This window comes from Maylandia zebra, linkage group LG1, assembly GCF_041146795.1.
Source record: "Maylandia zebra isolate NMK-2024a linkage group LG1, Mzebra_GT3a, whole genome shotgun sequence".
Taxonomy (NCBI): domain Eukaryota; kingdom Metazoa; phylum Chordata; class Actinopteri; order Cichliformes; family Cichlidae; genus Maylandia; species Maylandia zebra.
In genome coordinates this window covers 7,652,279-7,674,874 of record NC_135167.1, presented here as the reverse complement: position 1 = coordinate 7,674,874, position 22,596 = coordinate 7,652,279, and the positions used below count along the sequence as shown (strand labels likewise).

General features: G+C 39.8%; 1 protein-coding gene across 2 annotated transcripts; it reads left to right on the top strand.

The window, feature by feature from the left end:
- Positions 1-113: 113 nt before the first annotated feature.
- On the top strand, positions 114-22,306 carry anpepa (alanyl (membrane) aminopeptidase a). Of its 2 annotated transcripts, none has more exons than XM_004539751.3 (21): positions 114-332; positions 9,340-10,050; positions 10,762-10,904; positions 11,175-11,311; positions 11,479-11,605; positions 11,685-11,839; positions 12,237-12,350; positions 12,499-12,642; positions 12,986-13,051; positions 13,233-13,298; positions 13,460-13,635; positions 13,947-14,023; positions 14,165-14,298; positions 16,742-16,797; positions 16,876-17,023; positions 17,134-17,225; positions 17,319-17,429; positions 18,383-18,550; positions 19,395-19,535; positions 19,791-19,872; positions 20,001-22,306. In XM_004539751.3, the coding sequence occupies exons 2-21, from the start codon at positions 9,446-9,448 to the stop codon at positions 20,151-20,153; spliced, it is 2,895 nt and encodes a 964-aa protein (XP_004539808.1). In that variant the 5' UTR covers positions 114-332; positions 9,340-9,445; the 3' UTR covers positions 20,154-22,306. The 2 variants fall into 2 exon arrangements, with proteins under 2 accessions (XP_004539808.1, XP_004539807.1); XM_004539750.3 differs by having other exon boundaries at positions 114-341.
- The last annotated feature ends 290 nt before the right edge of the window (positions 22,307-22,596 follow it).

Sequence of the window (22,596 nt, the reverse complement as noted above, 5' to 3'; positions counted from 1 at the left end):
GTTTATGTGCGTCATATGAAACCTTAATCAGAATGATCAGGACACTCTGTACCTCTGAGGATCGGAGCTCTTTCTGCTTGACCACAATGCAGTGTTGATACAGCCGCATTCTTTCAGTCCCCCCTTCCCACTAAACTTAGGGATTTTGGGGGATAGAGAAGATTGTTCCCTCCCTACATCTCTAGAGAAACCTGTCATAACTCTCGCCACCTCCTACCTCCGTTCTCCCAGATGCCGACTGCAAGTCTTTAAGCCTGGGATCATTCCAGCTCAACTTGAACGTCTTTTGTGGACTTAATTCCGGGCGAGCGCTGGACATGCAGCTACACAAGGTTTGGCAGGTACTGTTTTCTATATCTTTAGTAAAAATATGACCAAAGAGACCAGTCTTGTTGATCCAGTCTTTTTTTTTTCTAAGAAAAGTAACATTAGTTGTCCTTTGTGCAAGTTTTACAGCCATCTGGTAAATTGTTGCACTGCTTTTTCCCTTAGAGTTTCTGTGCAGCAAGAAGTTGGTGTAATTGTTCACAAATGGTCTCTGAATGGATCAAAGGCAGACTTTCCGCTGTGAAGTACAGTCTTGTGATGCCGTTTAAGAAAATCCATGATACTTTGAGTTACGCTGCTCTTACTTGATATCAAAAACCAAAGTATGCAACGGCAACTCAGTTTGCAGTGAGTGCAAAGTAAATACTTTAGTACAGCAGCTGTGAGATAAATCAGTGTTTGGCTTTAGTGGCTGTGATGTGGATTTATTAGTCATCTGTTAACATCCAGCATGGGCTGTTCTGGATGTAAACTCTGCAGCCCCCATAAACTGACTGTATCTTATCTGTTCAGCGTGGAAGTGAGTAAACACAGAGTTGATTGTGTCGGTCACAGGTTCACGAACAAGTGGAATGATTGCATGAGTGCTAAAAGGTATTTTTACCTTTAAATGTCTGAGATAAGTCGAAAGTTATTGATGGATAATGATAAATCTTGTTAAAAAAAGTTGAAGGTTAAAGTGTGATAGGACACGGATGAAGCACACAAAAAAGAAGGTGCGCTGTCCTGCATTTCTCGGTCTTCCGGATAATCACATGATAGAAAAAAGACGTTCTTCTGTGGCTCTTCAAAAAGAATACACAGCACTTACAGAGAATGTAAGCGGGAGGCCTTTTAAAAATCACACCGCGAAATGCGCCTTGTCACATTGCTTTTTCACTGTCATTTTATTACTCCATGAAAATATGTGACTTTGCCCTCCCCACGATAAACATTCCCACTCCGGCTCTCAGTTGGCAAAGAGGAACGTTCTCGTGATTTGTTTGGATCATATTTCTTATTGAATTGGTCTAAAGTGACTGTAAGGGGATTTATTTGAAAGACTGATGATTAAAATTCATTCCCTGATTGATTTCGCAGACAGTTGATTTACCTTCCACTGCGGAAATGGGAAAGAATAGACTTTATAACCTGTTGTTTGAAAATTAGATTTCTTTTCAACATTGTTTATAAGTTAGCACCAGCAAAGAAGCCGAGCCTTGTATGCTATAAAACTTTTCCGTCATTAAAATGTAACACATTGTGCGATTTTGAAGCTTTATGCTGTAATGACAGCAATACCAATAAAAAACAACAAACAAAAACAAACAAACAATGTATAAAAGCTTTATTTCATTAAATCTATATTCTTTCTAATACCCCGCAGGGGGCAACTCCACTGTTTGCTAAATTAAATCAGATAACCTAGAAGTCTATGAGAATGTTGTTTTTATGACTCCAATCTATGGTTTCAAGTCTTATTAAACAGCACATGTTGGGACTGAGAAGTTGCTACCGTACGAGCATATCGTTTTTTCCTGGAAAATTCACCTTTGTCATATCCAGTTTTATAACAGCAAGGTGCTGATATCCTCACAGCTCCACAACAGTCCACATGTCACTCTCAATATAAATATGAATAGTCACACAAACACATCCCAGTGACTGTAAATAATCACACTCATGCTCCCAAACAAGCTTTGTAAATTCCACACGCTGGATAAAACAATTTCTGTGACCTACCCAAACCCTCGATTGAATATTTATTCAACAAAACGCTAAGTCTTCCAAAGCCACAGTTGTAAACTGTGTAATGGGGACGCAATAATATTTTATGAATTCTTCTTGTTATTTCCATCGAAACATTCAGCTCTTGCGGCTTGCTGTTTCTCCATCAGCACCTTTTCTTTGGTGCCTAAGAAGCACTGCTCCATTTCTCTGCCACTAAAAAGGTATTCCATTAATAACACAAGAAATAAGCTTTGAAAGAGATATAGACAATAATAATTTGAGTGCATTATTGTTATGTGACAATGACTGTTCTGTAAAAAAAAATCATCACCAAATTATAATCTTTCTACATGCTGCTGTGTCTTCCAGCCTGAGCTTCTGTTCATTTTTTGTGTGTAGTCTACAAGTATAAGTCAATCTTTCAAACTGTAGGCTTTTAGTTCATTTTTGTTGCGTGGGAAAAGCTCAGACATTTGAGAGCAGGCTTTCTAAGCCAGCTCGAAGAATAACTCTCTGTCCTGGCCCGCAGTATTGCATTCCAGTGTATGTTCCTCATGTTCTCCACCTGTAGGTTGTTGAGTTCACATACCACTGACTGCAGTGGGTCTTTGCATACTCAAGGAATCCACTGATCTTTTAAATCAATTTATTCTACACATGAATTTATGTATGAAGTAAGCGGGGTAAATGTTTATCGTTGTTTCCCCTCTCTTGGTCTATAAACATAAAAGCTGTCACATTTTATTGTTTTAGCATCTCATTTCTAAAGAAGCTGAATCATCATGATGTGGATGTTATCATGGCTTTGGACTCACCTTCTGATGAGTGTTACAAGCTATCATTACAATGGACCATGGACTATTATCAACCATCAGTTATGTCGTTCTTAATTAGATGTTTGTGAACAAACCGAAGACACAGCTCTGCGTATACTTAACTGGAAGAAGATACAACTGATCTTTGTTAACACTTCACATCCAAACTAAACTAAGCTAAATAACACAAGCAGAAAGAGTGGCAAGTTCAGACTAAAATGTGTTAGCTCAAAATGAACAATAGCATCTTAAATAATGATGGTTTAATACACACTTAACACCATGACTCATTTCCAATCACTTACTCGCTTTTATGACTGATCGGAAAGTTAGTCATTATGGCCTAGGTCAGCTTTTCTAACAAGTAAACAGATAAAATTGGCTCGGATGTCATCCTGTAATGGGTATCAAATTTAAGTCAAAGTCCAAGTCATAAATAAAACTTTCACACACAACACTGATGTATTTCTTCGAATACAAAAATGAAACTATTAACCTTCAACTTAAAATATAAACCTCCTGTGAAGAATTATGATAGATTCCAAGACAAGGTATTTTCTGTACACAATTCAGCCATCAAGTTTCTTTATAAACTTATCCAATTTAGCGTTGCAGTGTACTACAGCCTATCTCAGCTGTCACAGGGCTGACACATAGAGAACTGCAGGAGGGAGCCAAAGTTTACACATATAAGTACAGGGAAGTCATGAAAATGCCACACAAAAGGCCCGAGCTGGCTGGTGGATTCAAACTCAGGTGACAACGCTAATCACCAACTACCTTTATTAAAAAAGATACGATTGAAAGCATATAATATATGCATATATATAATATAAATAAATGTAAAAAACTATATAACAACCTCATATATAGATATAAAATACTCTGTTATAAATAGAGAATGAAAAGCCTTCTTAACACAGAACAAATCATGAGATATTTAACACATCTGTCACGGCGGGGTATGCTGCTGTGTTTTGTTGCACGGACCCAAAAACAGACACCGAAGGAAGGAGCTGCGTTCTCAACAAAAGAAGAAGCTTTCTGGCCAATTCTGGCCAAACACATGAACTGAACCAAAAACAAGACCAAGTCTACACGAAGATAAACAGACAAGTTCGTATGACATGAACTATGACTTTGACTGTGACTAAAACTGTGACTATGAGTAGATAACATGAAGGAAAATGGGCAGACGTCCTGACAGCAAACAGTTATAGAAAAAGGACTTAAATACGCACAAATGAGGTGATTTGGGGAAGTGGAGACACATGAGGAAACAGATGACTAGAATGAACATAATGACGCACAGAACAATGAACACGGCGAGACGCAGACATGACATGAATATGACAACATTAACCGTGCAGACATAAAACTTGACAGGCAAGACACTCAACAACAAGGGGAACTTTAACACAGGGGTGAATACCCAAGGGACTCTAAATGAACGAAGAAGTACAGCTGAGGAACCTGGGTGCTAATACCAAAAAGACTAAAAATAAATAATGAACTTAAAAAAACCAAAAAAGCTCAAAGTGCTAGGTTACACGACCCAGGGCTGTGACAACATCATGATGATCCTGTGTTTCAGGACACTCTGATGAGCAGTCACATGGACATGCTGTCAGACAGGAAGGAAAAGTGAGACCGTTCATTATGAAATAAATAACTACATGTTCAGGGTTTTGGTTTGGTACAAGTCATAAGTGACACAGAGTGCTTTGACTTCGGGTTGTATTCTGTTTGTTTGTTCACTAGCAGATATAACTAGACTCAATTTCACTGAAAATACCGATAATGTGAGAAGATTCTGAAAGAAAATAGTCTCTTTTCTGTATCTTTCTATATCTCTTCACTCTTTAACTGGTAAACAAGGTATTATTACTTCTATTGCCAGTTGTGATGTCTAAATAGTACAGAGGTGTTATTGTTACATTGCTCTCTTTCATTTTCAAGTCAAAACCGGGTGAAGCAGACAGAATTAATAGAAAAATCTTATATTCACTTTCATTTATAACCGTTACCCTGTTACACTTTATGAACTGTTGTGCCAAGACTCCATAAAACTCGGGATGCAAAGTCTTCCATGGAAAGAATCAGCTGTAAATATTGAGAAATTATTGATAACAGGTTCATTAGAGTGTTTTTATGATGTCACGGCATATCTACCAGCGTAGAGGTGAAGGCTGTTTGATCTCCTACTGTTAAATATTAATGACACAAATGGAAATGAGTTAATGACAAAGTGAAGTGGGAAAGGCTACTACATGGAAATATATATTTGAATGCTTAAAACCAAAATGGACAGTCCAATATTAAAAAGGACCTCAAATAAATACCTGAGGCATTCTTTAATATACAGCAAGTACCAGTTAATATGGTTTCTGTCATGGTCCTGGGTCGTGTGATCCAGTGTTGAGTTTTATGTATCTTTTGTATTCATTTATGCTTTAGCTTAGTTCGTCTAGTTAATTTCTAGGGTGCTGTTTAGCCCTTTGTTTCTTAGTTGTTTATGTCATCTCCCCCTGTACTCAGTCTCCCTGGTTCGTGCGTCTACCTGTCATGTCTGCGTGGTTATGTTTAGTTCATGTCATGTCTAATCTCCATGTTTCCTGTTTTACTTTGAAAGCCTGTATTCAATGTCAGTGTATTTAGTTTCACTTCTCCTGTCCTGTCTTTAGGTTCATGTGTGTCAGCTGTGCTCCCATGTGTGGCCACTTCCCCTGATCATCCCTCATGTGTATTTAGTCTCTGTGTTTCATGAAGTCTGTGTTTCCCACCCTCCATGTCCTCATGGCCAGGCTTCGTCATGGTTTTCCGAGTCTTCATAGTTTATCAGTATCTGTTTCCCAGTTTAGTTTAGTTCAGTCATGGTATTTCTGCTTTGTTTGAGACCTGTCTTCAGCCATAATAAAGGCTCACTTTCAGTTTAAGTTACTCCGGTCTACTCTCTTGTGTTCGCACCTGGGTCCACCACACGCACCACCGCACGGTCTGTCTCCTCAGATCGTGACAGTTTCTTTCTTTTTTTTCCTCCTGTGCTTCCATTCTTTGTGCTAAGCTTGGCCTACCTACCTCTCGGTCGTTGTGTCCTTGGGCAAGACACTTCACCCGTTGCCTACTGGTGGTGGTCAGAGGGCCCGGTGGCGCCAGTGTCCGGCAGCCTCGCCTCTGTCAGTGCGCCCCAGGGTGGCTGTGGCTACAATGTAGCTTGCCATCACCAGTGTGTGTGAATGGGTGGATGACTGGATATGTAAAGCGCTTTGGGGTCCTTAGGGACTAGTAAAGCGCTATATAAATACAGGCCATACCTATAGGTTTGTTCCCTGCACCCACATAAGGATGCGGGGTAACGGAGATTTTGAAGCCACTTAGCACGATCCTGTTGAGAGCTGACAATATATCTACTTACTTTAGCATTTTAGCAACATATTTTGTGCCAGCTGAGGTTTTGTGTAGCATAATTTTGGGTCTTCTTTTAACCCTGTTTTAATTATTGTGCAGTTCTTGCTTCATATAAGGGTAAATGTCACTTTTTGCACTGTACAGTTTGTGTTCGTTATCTTTTTCTCTTCTGTCCTCTTTGTATTGTCTTAGACTGTTTTCTGTAAAGCATCTTGTGACTCTTGTCCGTGAAAAAATGTTTCCTTGTTTGCTAACTGGCCACTGGCCCAATTTCATGTTTACTGTACACACATGAGTATTCTGTCAGTTTCTTTACCTCTTGAAAAGAAAGTGAACAAGCATATTTACCAAAATGCTTTAGAATTTAGATGACTATAAGGCAAGATTACAGTCTTTGGAAACATATGATAATATTCACAGAGGTTGTGACAGAGAAAAATTCCTTTTTCAGTAAAAACGTCACAAAAGGTCATGGTGATGAGACAGGATTCTGTGGATTTGTGGTGAAGAAAAGCAAGAATGTGGACAGTGAGCTGCAACTTCCTGAGCTAAAGTTAAGGTGGTGTTGAGAAGGAGTAGGTTTGTGTGATTATAGGCCTGAAAGACAGGATGATATGAATAAATGACATATGGTGAAAACAACTCATTGGAAAGGCATTCTTGTTTACAAAGAGGCTAAATGACTGTAACTTTTGCAGGTAGTGCAGGAAAACCTGCTGGTTGCCTGCTAAAAATACAGAGAATTCAGAGTGAAGAGTTGAACCATTTGATGCAAATAATGTAGGGAGATAGGATGCACTGGTCTGCATGCAGAGTGCTTTATGATACTGATGAGGCAAGGAAGAGACGTAGCTGGAAGGTAATCTAACGCACAAGCTGAACCGAATTGGCAGCTAATGAGTGTTCTTTGTCGTGTCAAAAGGAGTAACAAGAACTGGGATGACACTTTTGATTTCAGCAGCGTCTTTTGGTAAAATTAGAAAGAATTCAGAGTTGAAGCTGGATGCATGCTGCTACTTCCTAACCAAACAGGAGTTAACAAGAAGGAATACAGGAGCTACACGTCTCGTTGTCTGTAGGTGAAGTTTTAAAAATAACAAGAACTTCTTCTCATTATCTCTGACTCATTTAAAATAATCACTGTTAGAGTTTTAGGAATACATGACTGCAATTTTGGTTACAAAAACAAAAAGGTCAATTTTGGGTAATGTCTGAAATTTGGAACGACAGAAGAACCCCAATCGGGTACTACCTGGATTCAGGTAGAAGTTGGATTTGTGGGCTTTTCTAGGGTTGGTCCTTGACTGGATTAGCTTTCCATTTTCTGACCATAGACAGTAGACAGGTTAAGCTGGATGCAGCCATGGTGATATTACCCACTGGTCTAATTTTTGCTTTTTGAACATGTATTGTTATCTTTTTGGCCACTGCCACGTTTTGTAGCCAGAACTTACCTTGTATTGATGAAAGAGTGGTGTTATCATATAAATTTAGCAAGCTGCATTTATAAACTGTATGGGTATGAGGCACAGACTGTCACGGTCTGGGTGGCATACCGTGGGGAATGTTGGAGAAAGGACCCAAACGCTGGACTAGTGGAATGAGCAGTGGGTTTATTTACAGTGAAGTAAAAGTACACCACACAAATCTCCAAAGTGCTCCCTCGACTCCCGTGACGTGTCCTCCAATAAGTGCTGGTATCTCGTGCTCTCTGCCCTGTGCCTTCACACACCCCGTGTGTCTTGCAGTCCTGTGTTCCGCTGTCCTCCTGGGGAAAAACGATAGACACAGCCGTTATGGCACCAACTCCAGCAGGCATACACTGAATAGCACTTCAAACACTGACATGGAATCTAACTCAACGATCCTGCGCCGGAGGACGCTCCATCGCTCTGTTAAGTAGCTCCCCCGACGAGCCTGATCAGAAGCAGGTGTGTGGGAACCTAGGCGTGACCAGCCCATCAGGTCTGCAGGTGGCTGTCCTTCATTCTTCAGCCACACCCGCAGACACCCACACGTACACACACCAGCATGGAACACAAGAGCGCAGGGCAGCAAACATACATCCAATACAATAACAACAACGACAATAACAATAATAATGGTCCACACTGTTCACGGACCCCGAGTCCCCGGAACCGGGTCTGTGACACAGACAGATATTGGTCTAATAAGTACTATGAGCTCATTAAACACTAGAATTTTATTCAAACTGAAGCAAAAATTTCTTAGGTGGTCTTTAACTTGCAGCAAATGATGATATCTGTCAGGTAATCCATTAACAACAGAGTGAAAAGGTCCAGTTTAATTATTCAGCTTCAAGTGATACCCACAAGAACTGCAGTTTTTTTTCCACTTGCACACGGGCTTCATTTGTTTTATCTTCAGCGGTTGACAGAGATTGACCCCAACCATCAATTACAGCAGACAGTTCCTCCCTTTTCCTCCCGTCCTGTTTTCTTCAGCTTGATGATCGAATAGCACTGATGTTTTGATAGTGTGGGAAAACGGAAAAGACTCAGAAAATAGAACAGGAATAGTTTGAATTTACCCACAGAAAAGCTAAAGGCACTCAAAAGATGAGCTCTGGCTTAATGCTTCATTATTCAGCTTGCTGCCTTTGTGACAATATTTACCCCCAATTTTTCTCAGATGATTTTTTCTTTTAACGTTATAGTACCACTGATCATTTTCATTGTGATACATAAAGTTGTTTTTCGGATCGACTTGTGATGCTGAAACATTTTTTGTTTTGCATGAGACCAGCGCAAAACACCAAAGCCAAGAAGTCTGAGTAACAACACCTTCAACCCTTTGGTGTCTTTTTCAGTGTTAAACCCGCTGCCTGCAGGATGAGGAATAATGAAACGTTTTTCAAGTAGTACTAGTTTGGAAGTCTGGTTTTATAATGCATCACAGAAATGGAATGATTTATTAATGTTACATAACTCTTTCAAAACAGTAACTATGAAACTACATGGCTTGTTAAGCATCCTTGACGTTTATTACAAAAAATAGAGATGCCAAGTTATAGATTAAATGGCTGAGGTTTTCTTGTTTTTCCTCTTTTTTTCGGCAGGTGCCATGTAAATAGCTCACCCATTAACTGAGAAGGAGGAGTTCTGCCGTGCTGACATAAGCAGACTGAGATCCCTCTGATTCCTGCATTGACCTTCTGATCAGACATGGGGAAAGTCTACTACATAAGTAAAAATGTGGGCCTCGGGATGCTTGTACTCGCGGTCTGTGGACTGGCTACAATTATAGCTCTTTCTGTTGCTTACGACAAGGAAAAGTCCAAGAATCAAGGTAACGTAGGAGATGGAGCATCAGATGGCACCAGTACAACTACACCCAGCACCACCCCTGACACTCCAAAGGAACCCTGGGACCACTACAGACTTCCAGATTCCCTCATCCCCGTCTCTTACAATCTGACCCTGTGGCCACGATTGAAGCCCAATGCAGAGGGCTTGTACATCTTCACTGGACGTTCAACAGTAATTTTTAAATGTGTGAAAGAAACAGACCTCATCATCATCCACTCCAAAAAACTCAACTTCACTACCTTCTTTGGGCACCACGCTAAACTGAGCAGCCAGGGTGAGGCCCCAGTGCCCACTATACTGAATTCTTGGCTTGTGAAGAAAACTGAGTTTTTGGTTATTCAGCTAGGCAGCAGATTATCGGCGGGAAAATCCTATTCACTTCACACAGAATTTCTCGGGGAGCTGACGGATGACCTGGAGGGCTTCTACAGGAGTGAATATGTTGAGGATGGCGTAAAGAAGTAAGACTTGTCAACACATTCTTATTCCACGGTGTCAAATACTGCTGTTCTGTCAGATGCTGCTGGTGAGATATTGGGTTCTTTTTGGAGAGCAAACATGTCAGCGTTAGGAGGTTGCAATCACAGAGCTGTCAGACAGGTAACCACTGTTAGCTTTATGTTTTGAACCTGTTCTCTGCTTATGGTTTTACTCACTAGCTACATTTCAAGGTCAAGATTAAGGTTATATTTATCATTTAACATGCACATTTCCATTATCGCAAGAATTTCTACTCCTTCCAGTGGACGGGTCAGATTTGAGTGAAAGCTGCAGAATGAGTCTTTACCCAAACTGTATGTGAAAGTCATATTTGTCGTTCTCAGTAGATTGCAGTTTTCATCACTTTGTGCCATACAGCCAATCAATCAAATGTAGACATCACTTTCTTTTTGTACTTCACACAATACAGTAACTTGTGAATTATGATTGTTAGCTGGATGAATGACTGTGTTATCGATGTTCTGATTTATTTAATATGTGATGATTTGTGTCTAATATTTAGTGAATCACATGCAAACACCAAATGAGATTGTGCATAATTTTAAGATGCCAGTGTCCGTGATAAAGCTGCAGTATTATCTGCTTAATGTTTCTCTCGGTCAGTTTTTGAAGGCTTTTGGATTGATGGTGAATGTTTTCCATTAATGTTTTTTATTTCCAATGTTTTGCAGAGTTGTTGCTACCTCACAAATGCAGGCAACGTATGCCAGGAAAAGCTTTCCTTGCTTTGACGAACCAGCCATGAAAGCAGTCTTTACTGTCACGATCATTCACTCACGAGACACTGTGGCTCTGTCCAATGGCAAGGAAAAGGGTTCGTTGGATAAACAAAACTATTTCAGTTTTTTATTTTTTTTCAGTGCAAATGGAAAAACAAGCTCAAAATGAGAATAGATATCATGTTGTAAGTAGTAGGTAATGTGATTGCTTCATAAACCAGTGACTGTAGAAAAGCCAATGACTGTTTCTTCAGTCATTGGTTGTAACTAATAAAAAAACACCTTGTCCAAGTTATTAAAGTAAATAAGTAACTAAACACTGTTAATGCTAACAGAGTGTTTAATATTTTTCTCTGCCTGCACAGAAGCTTCAGAGGCTGTCATTGACAGTGTGGCTGTCAAAATTACAACATTTGAGCCCACGCGGAAAATGTCAACATATCTACTGGCATTTATCGTCAGCGACTTTGTTCCCATTGAGTCAAACCAAAACGATTTGTTGGTAAGAAACCTGGATTACATATTCACTTAAATCCCCAGTGAGGCCGGGATCCAAAAAGCATTTCCCAGCTTATATTTTTCCAAATATGATCTTGGAAAGTTAAAACGAGCATGAAATGGTAAGGAGCAATTTTTTTTGGACTCAAAGATTTAAATTACTCTTTGCAGATTCGAATCTGGGCTCGGAGAAAAGCAATAGATGATGGTCAGGGGAGCTATGCTCTCAATGTTACAGGACCCATCCTGAGGTTTTATGAGCATTATTACAACACATCATATCCTCTCTCAAAGTCAGGTAGACCATTTTGCTAAATCATTTCATTTCAATGATCTCCCTGAGCACAGCATGTTTTTTTAACCCTTCATCTCCACAGATCAGATCGCTTTGCCCGACTTCAACGCTGGAGCAATGGAGAACTGGGGTCTGGTCACATACAGGGAAACGGCCCTGCTCTATGACCCCATCCTTTCCTCCACTGGAAACAAAGAGAGGGTCTCAACTGTGATTGCCCACGAACTCGCACACATGGTATAGCATTGGTTTTTAACCCAGACGGTCTCTTTTCTCAAAGCTTTAGGCATCACAAACTAAAGCAACATTATATTATGAAATGAACGTGATTGCAGCAAAGTCTCCTTCCTTCACTCATCAAGTACTGTAAAAATAAATCTACTTGTGTTACTCCCTTTTGCAAGAGCAGCTGACAAATCGTGACAGTGGAGTAATTTCACCCTGCTCTCGACACATAAAAACAGATGGGAAATCCTGTGGTTTGAAATGTTTTAATCCCCTGCTGATTCGGTTATTGTGTTGCTTGGATGTGACTGATAGTGCTAATGTTGGCCAAAGTCTAGGTTCATGGAAACGTTAATTCCCTGGTCATGGCAGAAATGCTCATCTGTTTACTCCTCATGTGTTTATTTAGTGGTTTGGAAATCTGGTAACTCTGCGATGGTGGAATGACTTGTGGTTAAACGAGGGGTTTGCATCATATGTTGAGTACCTCGGAGTCGACTACGCCGAGCCCACCTGGAACATTGTAAGAGACATGCTTGCATCTCCACAGACAGCAAAGTTCGATACAGTTCTTAACAGATGTACACTTTTGTGTCACAGATTGGTAACTTTTCACAGATGTTGTTGGCTTATAAAACCTGCCCTGGTTCTCTTTCTCTGCTTGGCTGCAGAAAGATCACATCGTCCTTTATGATGTTCAGAAGGTGTTTGCTGTGGATGCCTTGGCCTTCTCTCACCCACTGTCACGTGGAGAAGAGGAAGTCAATGAGCCCGCTCAGATCAGTGAAATGTTCAACACGATCTCTTACAGCAAGGTCTGCTCCTCCGATAATTTTACACAACATTTTATGCAAGTTGATTCACAGAAATTAAGTATATATTCTACAATTTCACCCACATTTGCGGACAATATAGCCAGATTTGAAGCCCTTTTGATTTTAAACTCTCATGTTTATTAAATTATATTACTTTTATTTAGCTAATTTGCAGTAAAACGCTCAGTTTTCCCAATTCACTCAGTCTTCCTGCGTCCGTGTGATTCATATCACACCATCAGGACGGCAACTCGTTTTAATGTTTGCTTTGGGATTTGTGGAAAATCCCTTTCCGTTATGAGAAATTCAAGCTCACCAAATTCTGGCGGTTTGTTTTTCCAAGGGTGCAGCAGTGCTAAGGATGCTGTCAGAGTTTCTCACCGAGCCTGTGTTTGCTAGAGGACTCAGTGTGAGTATATTATCACTTCATCTCTGCTGCCGTAATGTGTGTGCGACTGTCAGCAGACTAGGAATTAATGATGCTGTGTCTGTGGTTATTTATGCCAAAAAATGTTTCCTGGTAAATTCACACTATTTTCCTTTCCTCGTGATTGCATCATATGATCCTCATCTCCGTTTTGTGTCTTCAGTCTTACCTGAACACATTCGCTTTTGGTAACACTGTATATACAGACCTGTGGGATCATCTCCAACAGGTTGGTTAACCTGCATGACTTCACTGGTATTGTGTTTTTTGGGTGTGTGTGTGTGTGTGTGTGTGCAATTATCTTAAATTTCTGTGTGTGTGTGTGTGTGTGTGTGTGTGTGTGTGTGTGTGTGTGTGTGTGTGTGTGTGTGTGTGTGTGTGTGTTGTCAGGCAGTTGAAAATGCACCAGGAATACATATTCCACACTCTGTGGAAAATATCATGAACCGCTGGACTCTCCAGATGGGCTACCCAGTCGTCAGTGTTGACACCCGGACAGGAAGTGTCACACAGAAACACTTCCTGTTGGATCCAGACTCTACAGTGGACAGACCCTCTCAGTTCAAGTAGGAAACTGTTTAACCTTGTGCTGCAAGTTTCACTCAGATGAGAAATGAAGGGGCTGCACTTACACATATGTGCTTTAGGCTCCTGGTTCTCATTCACATTGAAGGGGCTGATGTCGTGTGTTGCTGACATGAGATGTGACTCTGATTTGTTTGTGTTGCTTCTACCTAAGCTGATTTTTTTTTCAGACAGCAGCCAATAAGAATCTGTTGTATTAATCCAGTGTACCCACTAGCAGTGAAATCGTAATATGGAAATGACAAACAATAAATTATCTATCTTCTTTTCCCATTATGTCTTTTCTGTCTAGTTACACCTGGTATGTCCCTATCAAATGGATGAAGATGGGTGTGCAGCAGCCACAATACTGGCTCCTTCAAAAAACAGGTACACTCATATCATGGTGCTGTATTAGTTCTGCACACAGACTAAAAAACAAGACATTTCCTACTAGATTAGTTGGTTTAACCACAGCTCATTAAATTAATCAAATCTGCTGTGTGTCATTCTTTTCTTTTGTTTAACTAGACACTCATATTCCGATGAGAGTGTCAGGACAGGACTGGGTACTCGCAAACACAAATGTATCTGGATACTTCAGGGTGAACTACGATCCTGATAACTGGGACCGTCTCCTTTCCGTGCTCAACACCAACCACCAGGTGAGTCACAAGTGTTTTCCTGTTTGTGCTTTATGTCCACATTTATATGGTATGACAACTAAAGACTGTACAACGGCTATTCAAATAACCAAAACTGGATGGAATAGATGCATAAAAATAAAACTAAACTAAAATAATAAAACAAAATAAGATAAAAAGTTAAATTTACTCCAACTATATCTATGAATTTCCCCTAGTTTCTGTTGCCTATGTTTAAGGTCGGTTTGTGCTGGATTGGGTCAGCGACAAAGACTTTGTGCTGTGACTGGTTATTATACTTTTAGCTGTATCTTACACTTTCCTGACAATAGCACTGCAGCCCTGAACTTTTACAGATACCACCTGATAAAGGTCTGGGTACTCTTGAACCAGTATTAGCCGGTCTTCAACCTGCCCCTGTTGTTCTGTTCTGTGTGCCATCTTATTGCACTGATATGAAAATAGCACAACAATTGTGTATTTAACAGTATCAAGTGAGAATCATGTGTGCTGCCTCCTGTTAAGGCTCTCCAGACTCCTTTGCCTGAAGCAAACACAGTATTATCAGTAGTATGAATGTAAAGGATAATTTGGAAAATATCTAAAACCATGTCTCATGAATTTGACTGAGGTTCATGTGTTTAAATGGCTTAAGGCAGACAACACCAGACTAGGCAAAGAATCTTAAAAACACAATAACTGCACAAAAACTCAAAGTTAAAAGTCTTAGCAGAAAAAAGATATTTGGTGCAATCTATGCATTTTTGCCAAATTTACACACTGAGCTGTAGACAATTTGAACTGCTTTCAGTATGTGTAACTCTTGGGTTTTGACTAAATTTTTTTCTTTGAGTGCACCGATCAAAGTTTGTTGTGGAAGACGAGACAAGAGCTGAATTTGTTACATTTCAGAAACGTATTAGCTGTCAAATGTTGATATTTGCTGCTTTTTCTGTCAGTTATTTGAGCTCTGAGACTACACTCACTGACCACTTTGTTGAGTACACACGTTCTGCACATTAATGCAACTATCAGATCCACAGCCACATGGGAGCAACTCTTTGCATTTAGGCATGGTGGAAATAGAACTGAGCATCTAAATCTCAGTGATTTAAGGGATTTTGAGAAGGTCATTGTGACACACGACCCACAGATGGGCACTTCCGCGTTTGAGAGTTCAACAGTGCTTTATTTACAGTTGTGATTTTCCCTGCGGTTTCTGGCTCTTGCCCCGGACGCAGCCACTCCGTCACTCCCGTTGTCCCTCTCACTCCTTCTCACTGCAAGACATAAGAAAAGTCTCTCCTCATCAAGTCAGTTCCGGGCACCTGCTCCTTCCCGCCTCAGCGCCGTCCCGTGAGCTCCCCTCCTCTGCAGCAGGCCAAAGACCACGCCCCCGCCACAGGCATGCTTGTTAGTGTCAGATGGGCTGGTCTAAGTGTTTCAGAAACTGGTGATCTACTGGGATTTTCCCACACATCTGTCTCTATGATTTACAGAGAATGGTCAGAAAGAGAAAACATTCAGTGAGCAGTAGTTCTCTGGGTGAAAATGCCTTGCTGATGCTAGAGGGTGATGTCCAGGCTGCTTTGAGATTGAAAAGTAACAGAAGAGCATTTCTGAATACACACAAAACACATTGAACCTTGAAGCAGATGGGCTAAAGAAGCAGAAGGCCAAACTTGGTACCTCTACCATCAATTATGAACAGGAAACCAAGGCTACTATTTGCACCAAAATTGGACAAAAATGTTTCTTGATCTGAGTCTTAATTTCTGCTACAGTATTCAAATGGTAGGGTCAGAATTTGTGATGAACAGCATGAAAGCATGGATCATGCTGCTTTGGATTAACAGTTCAGACTGGTGCTGGTGGTATAAGCTGGTGGTGGTGTGAGGGATATTTTCTTGGCACATTTTGGGCCCATTAGAAGCAACCAAGTGTTATTTAAATGCCACAGCTTACCTGAGTATTGCTGCTGACAATGTCCATCCATCTCCTCATGGCTGCTTTCAGCAGTATAAGACGCCAATTTACAAAGCTGAGATCATCTGAAATTGATTTCTTTAACATGACAATGAGTTCATAGTACTTTTTAGGTCGGTACCCAAGCGTGTAAAATCACAATCAGTCACAATCTAAGTCATCCAGGCTACCCTTCAGTGGCAAAGGAATTTAAAAAACCAAGCAGTCAAGTCAACAATCTCACTTTTGGCTACCAGGCAACCTTTGTGAATGCCTTTTCAACTGCTGGAGTGCAAAACAAACAAACACATGAGAACAGAGAGTCCTTCCAGCTGATCTGATAAAGCCCAAGGTTTCAGAGCTTTAACAGACAGAAATATGTTGGCTTTGTTCAATGTCATTTTTCATATTGCATTTTCAGTGTATTACATTTCATAATTTTAAATGTTAAATTGTTTTGTCTTATACACTTTGCATGTGACTTTTTTCTTTCTTTCAGGCTGTATCAATCATCAACAGGGCACAAATTATCGATGATGCATTCAATTTAGCAAGGTAAAGGAAAAAGAAAAATCTTAAGTTAAAGTATTAAACAGTTATGTGTGAAAAAGCATCCTTTTCTTTTTCCCCCAGAGCCAAAATAATCAGCACCACACTGGCTCTGAGGACTACCAAATACCTGTCAAAAGAGCGAGACTACATCCCCTGGGAGTCAGCTTTGAGAAACCTCAACTACTATATTCTCATGTTTGACCGCAATGAAGTCTACGGAGTTTTGCAGGTTAGCCCTACTTTAGTTTACATGCTAATTATTATTCTTGCCTATTGTGAGTGTTTAAAATAAAAGAGTCAACTGACAGGAAAAAAAACTAACTCTAACTCTTATTTTAGGCATACCTTAAGAAACAAATACAACCTCTATTTGAGCATTTCAAGACAATTACATCTAACTGGACAAGAGTACCTACAGGACACACCGACCAGTAAGGGCTCTTTTAAACACAGATTTTTGATATGAAATCAAAAAGCTAAGATTTTGTATATATTGTTTGTCTCTGTAAAAAAAATCTTCTCAGGTATAATCAGATAAATGCTATTGGGATAGCCTGCAGTGCGGGAGTGGAAGGCTGTAGGGAGCTTATAAAAAGCTGGTACAGAGAGTGGATGAAAAATCCAAGTCGCAACCCGTGAGTACAAAATAGTTTCAATCTGTTCTTTTGAGCCCATGAAAGTTCTCATACACGTTTAAGGCTTTTATATCTGTCTTTTACTACTCAGTCTTGGCAAATCTTGGCAGTAGCAGGTGTTTTTAGGGTTAGGCGGTTATGATGCAGCTCATAACCAGCAACATGAAATTGAGATTGACACCACAGATTTTAGAAACAAGACCTGTAATTAGTGTAATGGGTCAATGCACTGACCCATTAGTGTAATGGGTCAGTTCAATATCAGGACAGTAAGGGCCTGTGCAATACTGGGTCTTGTGCAATAAAATTTATGCTTCCGTTATTATTATCTATATTGTCCTCTGTGTCCACTCTTCTTGTCATTGTTTGTTCTAGTATAATGTGATCACTGTTTTTGTCCTTGTCACATGACCTGTAAATACTGTCTCTGTATGTTTTTTACTAACTTGTGTTTAACACCAACCTGCCAGAGGTTCTGCAGATGGAAATTAGCCCAAGGCTATAATCTGGCATATTTACATTTGTTAAAATGTTCATTAATATGTATTGCCCCTCTTTCTAAATAAAATAAATAAATAAATTTAAATGAATGCATCTTCATAGTTACAAATCCAGCAGATCATGACATGCAAGTAGATATGTCATTCCCATGCTGACCTCAGACATGCCACACTTTGTCAGACACTGACAATTTGCAATTGTCCAAAGACTCTTGCCCTGGCCACTGCAAGAGCAGTAAGGAATTTAGAACAGTGTGAGAATGAATATTTCTTATAATCTGCCATAATTCAGACCTCTTAAATTTGACTGCTGAACTGTTTACAAAACTGTTAAACAGCTAGTGACCTATATGCCAAGTATGTCTGTGTGTGTGCATTCAGAGAGAGGGAGAGGAGAGAGCCAGTGTTCTAGGATTCATTTGAAATTCATTGCATAATCTTTATGTTCACCAGGATCCATCCCAACTTGAAAAGCACAGTTTATTGCTACGCCATAGCCTTTGGTGGTGTGGCAGAGTGGGACTTTGCCTGGAACATGTTCAAGAATGCTACTCTGGCATCTGAAGCGTCCAGGCTCAGGTCTGCACTGGCCTGCAGCAAAATACCTTGGCTTTTGAACAGGTGTGTTGTGGAAGTATAGTAATGTATTAGCAATGTAAATGCTTTTCAAAGAAGCTAAACTGATTGTTTATTCAGAATAAAACTCACAACTGAACACAGAGAAAGAGAACCTGCTTTGCAGCATAAGAGCAATTATAGCAATTACATCTTAATGATAGAACCATTAAAAACAGTAAATGTAACACTGTGAACTGGTGGTGAAGAGATTCACATCATAGCAGAAAAACAAGTGTGTCGAACTGAGCTTTCCCAATTGGCTTGTACTCTATTTACCACCCATCATGGTGCTATCTAAACAGTACTATTTTAATTATATCCTCACAAACAAATAAATCCTGCTTGTGGATGCTGGCCACCAAGGGTGTTTTTATCTTGTCTGGGATGAGTTTGTTTTTATGCAGTCCCATAAACTCATCAACAAATGCACGGTAATTCATTTTTAATCAGTTTGTCAGTTCGATCAGTAAGCGAGTGGGTTACACTCCCTAAGGACCCCTTTCCAAATAATGAGGGTGGCCATGCAAATTAAAGAAAGCCTTTAGCAGCCCCCCCACACCTCCAAGATATTAAGCTGTGTGTTATTGCCTATAAATGTGCTATAATTTTGTTAAATATTAATGTGGTCACAATAGAAAATAGTTCCCATATACCATTAATGCTACTTTATCTCCTGGTCTCTGGTTGTTGATTCCCTCCCTTATAGTTTAATTCAGTTTTATTTATGCAGCACTAAACTGAGCAATATCTATAGCAGGCATTGTGCAGTCACAACTTTGAATGATATCAGATATTTTCCATTTTCCCTCGGAAATAATCGTTGTATGTGGGTATATCGTTGACTCAGGTATCTGGAGTACACACTAGACCCAACTAAGATCCGTAAGCAAGACGCCACCTCTACCATCCAGAATATTGCCCGAAATGTTGTGGGGATGCCGCTAGCATGGAACTTCATCAATGCTAGATGGAGTTACATCTTCCAACAGTGAGAGCTCTATCCTTTTGTTTCTAAATAGTCAGTACTCACAAGCTAATTGTTAAAGACAGAAAAGAATTTTAAAAGCTGAATTTAACAGCAGGATTTAAGAAGTAATCACATTTCTTTAGGTGCAGATCCTGCTGGGTTTTTTCTTTTTTTTTCACTTACTTGCCCAGTTTGAGTTTTCAAGCATGACTACCTACCTATTACTAATTCCTTCTGCTGAACTACAGCTTTTTTTTTTCCCTTTTCTTTTTTTAGATATGGAAAAGGATCATTTTCCTTCTCTAATCTTGTCAGTGGAATCACACAGAGGTTCTCTACAGAGTATGAGTTACAGGAGGTATGGAGCCAACAAAACCTCAACCACACAGAAAAACACAGAATTTCCCTTTGGGCATTTGGGAGAAAATAAATACAACGATTGCTAAATTTCTGATTTTGTCTGTTTGTATTTGCTCTTCTCTCCAGCTTAAAAGATTCAAAGAAGAAAACCTCAGTGTTGGCTTTGGTTCTGCCACCATGGCCCTAGAGCAGGCCATAGAGAAAACAACGGCTAACATGAAGTGGGTGACAGAAAACAAAGCTGAAGTGCAGCGGTGGTTTGCTCAGGAGTCCACGTGAGAACACCAAAAGCCACCACAGTCCTTTTTTCAGTACTGACAGTGATATGTAATTAATGAAAATCACTATAATCAACGGAAACAACAAAAGCCTTTTCTCTTGACAAATGCAGGAGGACTGTTTAACTGTTGTCACACAATAGCCCACTTAACATCAGCTTTAGTGCAAGGGAAGGGAAGAGACCAAGACAGCGTGTTTGTTTTCTACATATTTTACATTATAAGTTGATCCTTATCATGATTTATACTATTACCCAAGGCAGTAAATTTAATGTAGAGCAGTAGAGGCAGAGATTAATGGCAGCAATTCTACAAGTGGTTAAAATCTGTTGACGACAGCTGTTTTCATGCATGTGCTTGAACTTTCCTAGACAGACAGAGATGCATGGGAGAAATGTCTGATGTGGTGGGATCAGACATTAAACAGTCTCTATCCTGCCAACTTCCTAGTACAAAGTGCATATGATGTGCAGTTGAAGCCATGGTAGAATTATACTTAAAATAAGTCACTGAATTACAGCAAGTGGTGACCACTAAACACAAAGTATTTCCAGAATTAAGAGCACATCTAAAGTTGTGTACTTCCTGTCACCTGTGAAAAAGGACAGCTTTAGACAAATGACCTCATTCACAAAATTTTAATTTTATGTTGCTCATCATCATGTGATCGTTTGCTTCCATCATGTGACATCATGTGTCACACCAACACTGTCCTTCTCCTTCCCTGCATCCATAAACCTCCTCTATGCTTTTCTTCTTCTCCTGCTGCTTGGCAGCTCTACATATTTAACATCCTTTGTCCAATATATCCACTGTCTCTCCTCTGTACATGCCCAAACCATCTCAGCCTTCCTTCTCTAACTTTACAACACCAACCAAAAAGAAATGGTCGTAGAAAGAATAGTACCCATGGAGACCTTTTAGGTGAAGGGTTTCAGGGAGGAGACTTGCGAACACCTTGGTAGCCCTCCTGAAGAGCTGGAGGAGGGGACTGGGGGTTTATGCTTCAGCAGCTACACTGTAACCACAGACCCATCAAAATCTATAGCCTAACCTGTGTCATAACTGGATGTGCATCTTCCCAGAAATGTAACTACACATCAGGCTGATGCAGCTCACAACTATTGAGATTGTCCAGTTCAGTGCGATTCCTCCCATGCCTTTCTGGCTACTTTTTTACGAAATTTTTTGAATTTATCAGCGAAAGAATAACATTGTGTCAATACAAGAAATAATGATGATAGCACCAATGTAAGGGCTCCCAAACTTCAGCAAATTGTTGCAGGGAGATTGCTAAAACTATCTGAATGGATGTGAAGGAAGGTCCAAAGAAGTGGTTATGTTTGCCCCAGAAACAAAGAGTGAGGGGAAAAAGTCCCAGTATTTTATTTATAGCTCTAGGCTGGCGGATAGTACCACAAAAGTAAATGCCGGCAGCTACAAACTGTTTCAGGGATAAACATTTTACTAATAAAGTTTAATTTTTTTTAAACCATCATCATTCTCAAGTAGACATTTTGGAAAGGTGTGGGTTTTCTGATTTCCTCCTCACATACTGTTGTTTTATTTTCCTTAGTTGTCAAATTCATCAGCTTTTTTTGCTTTCCTTACAACACCTTCATGGCTCCTCCATGACTGGCATTGAGATAAACAATTTTCTTCCTTACAAAGAGAGGTGGCAACATACAGATAACAAGCACAAACCCTTCCATTTAAAATCATTCTGATTCTCCAGATGATTCCCCACACTTGTGTTTATCAATAAGAATCATTTGTCCTGATTCATAAGCCAGTCACACCTGTCTAGCAATCAGGCAAAGATCTCTTACCTGGATTTGATTCACAAAGGTGTATGATGAGGGCGCACTCAATTACTGTGCTCCTGTTCTTTGGAACAAGCTGGCTGCTCACCTAAGATCAGTTATATCTGCGCTGACGTTCAAAAACAAACTCCAAATCTCTTTGTTCACACAGGCCTGCACTCAATAACTAAGCGTGTTTTTATGTTTTTTTTTATCTTCTGTGTTAAGCACACTGAGCTTACATATGTATATATTTTCCAAAGTTCATGTGTGAAAACAGCTTGCCTTTAATCCAAACTTCATGTCACATTTCAAACTGATTTCCCATGAATAAACTTGCATTTGTACCTGTTCTTGGTGTGTTTATTGCAAACGGGCAGTAACTATAGATTCCTCTTTTCTTCCCATCGTTGTTTACTGACAATTTCTGCAGCTTTTGAGTTTTTAATTGAAGTGGATGAGTTTACATTTAGAATAATAGTACATGTTTCATTACGCATTTTGGCTTTTTTAAACTTAATTATTACATTTTTAATCACCTGCCAAATCAAAATAAAAGACCTGCAAACCCTAAAGAGTTAACATAGATGAATGGAGTCGTTTTTCCCCATTGAGCAGTGACAGGTTAAAAACTTTCCCATA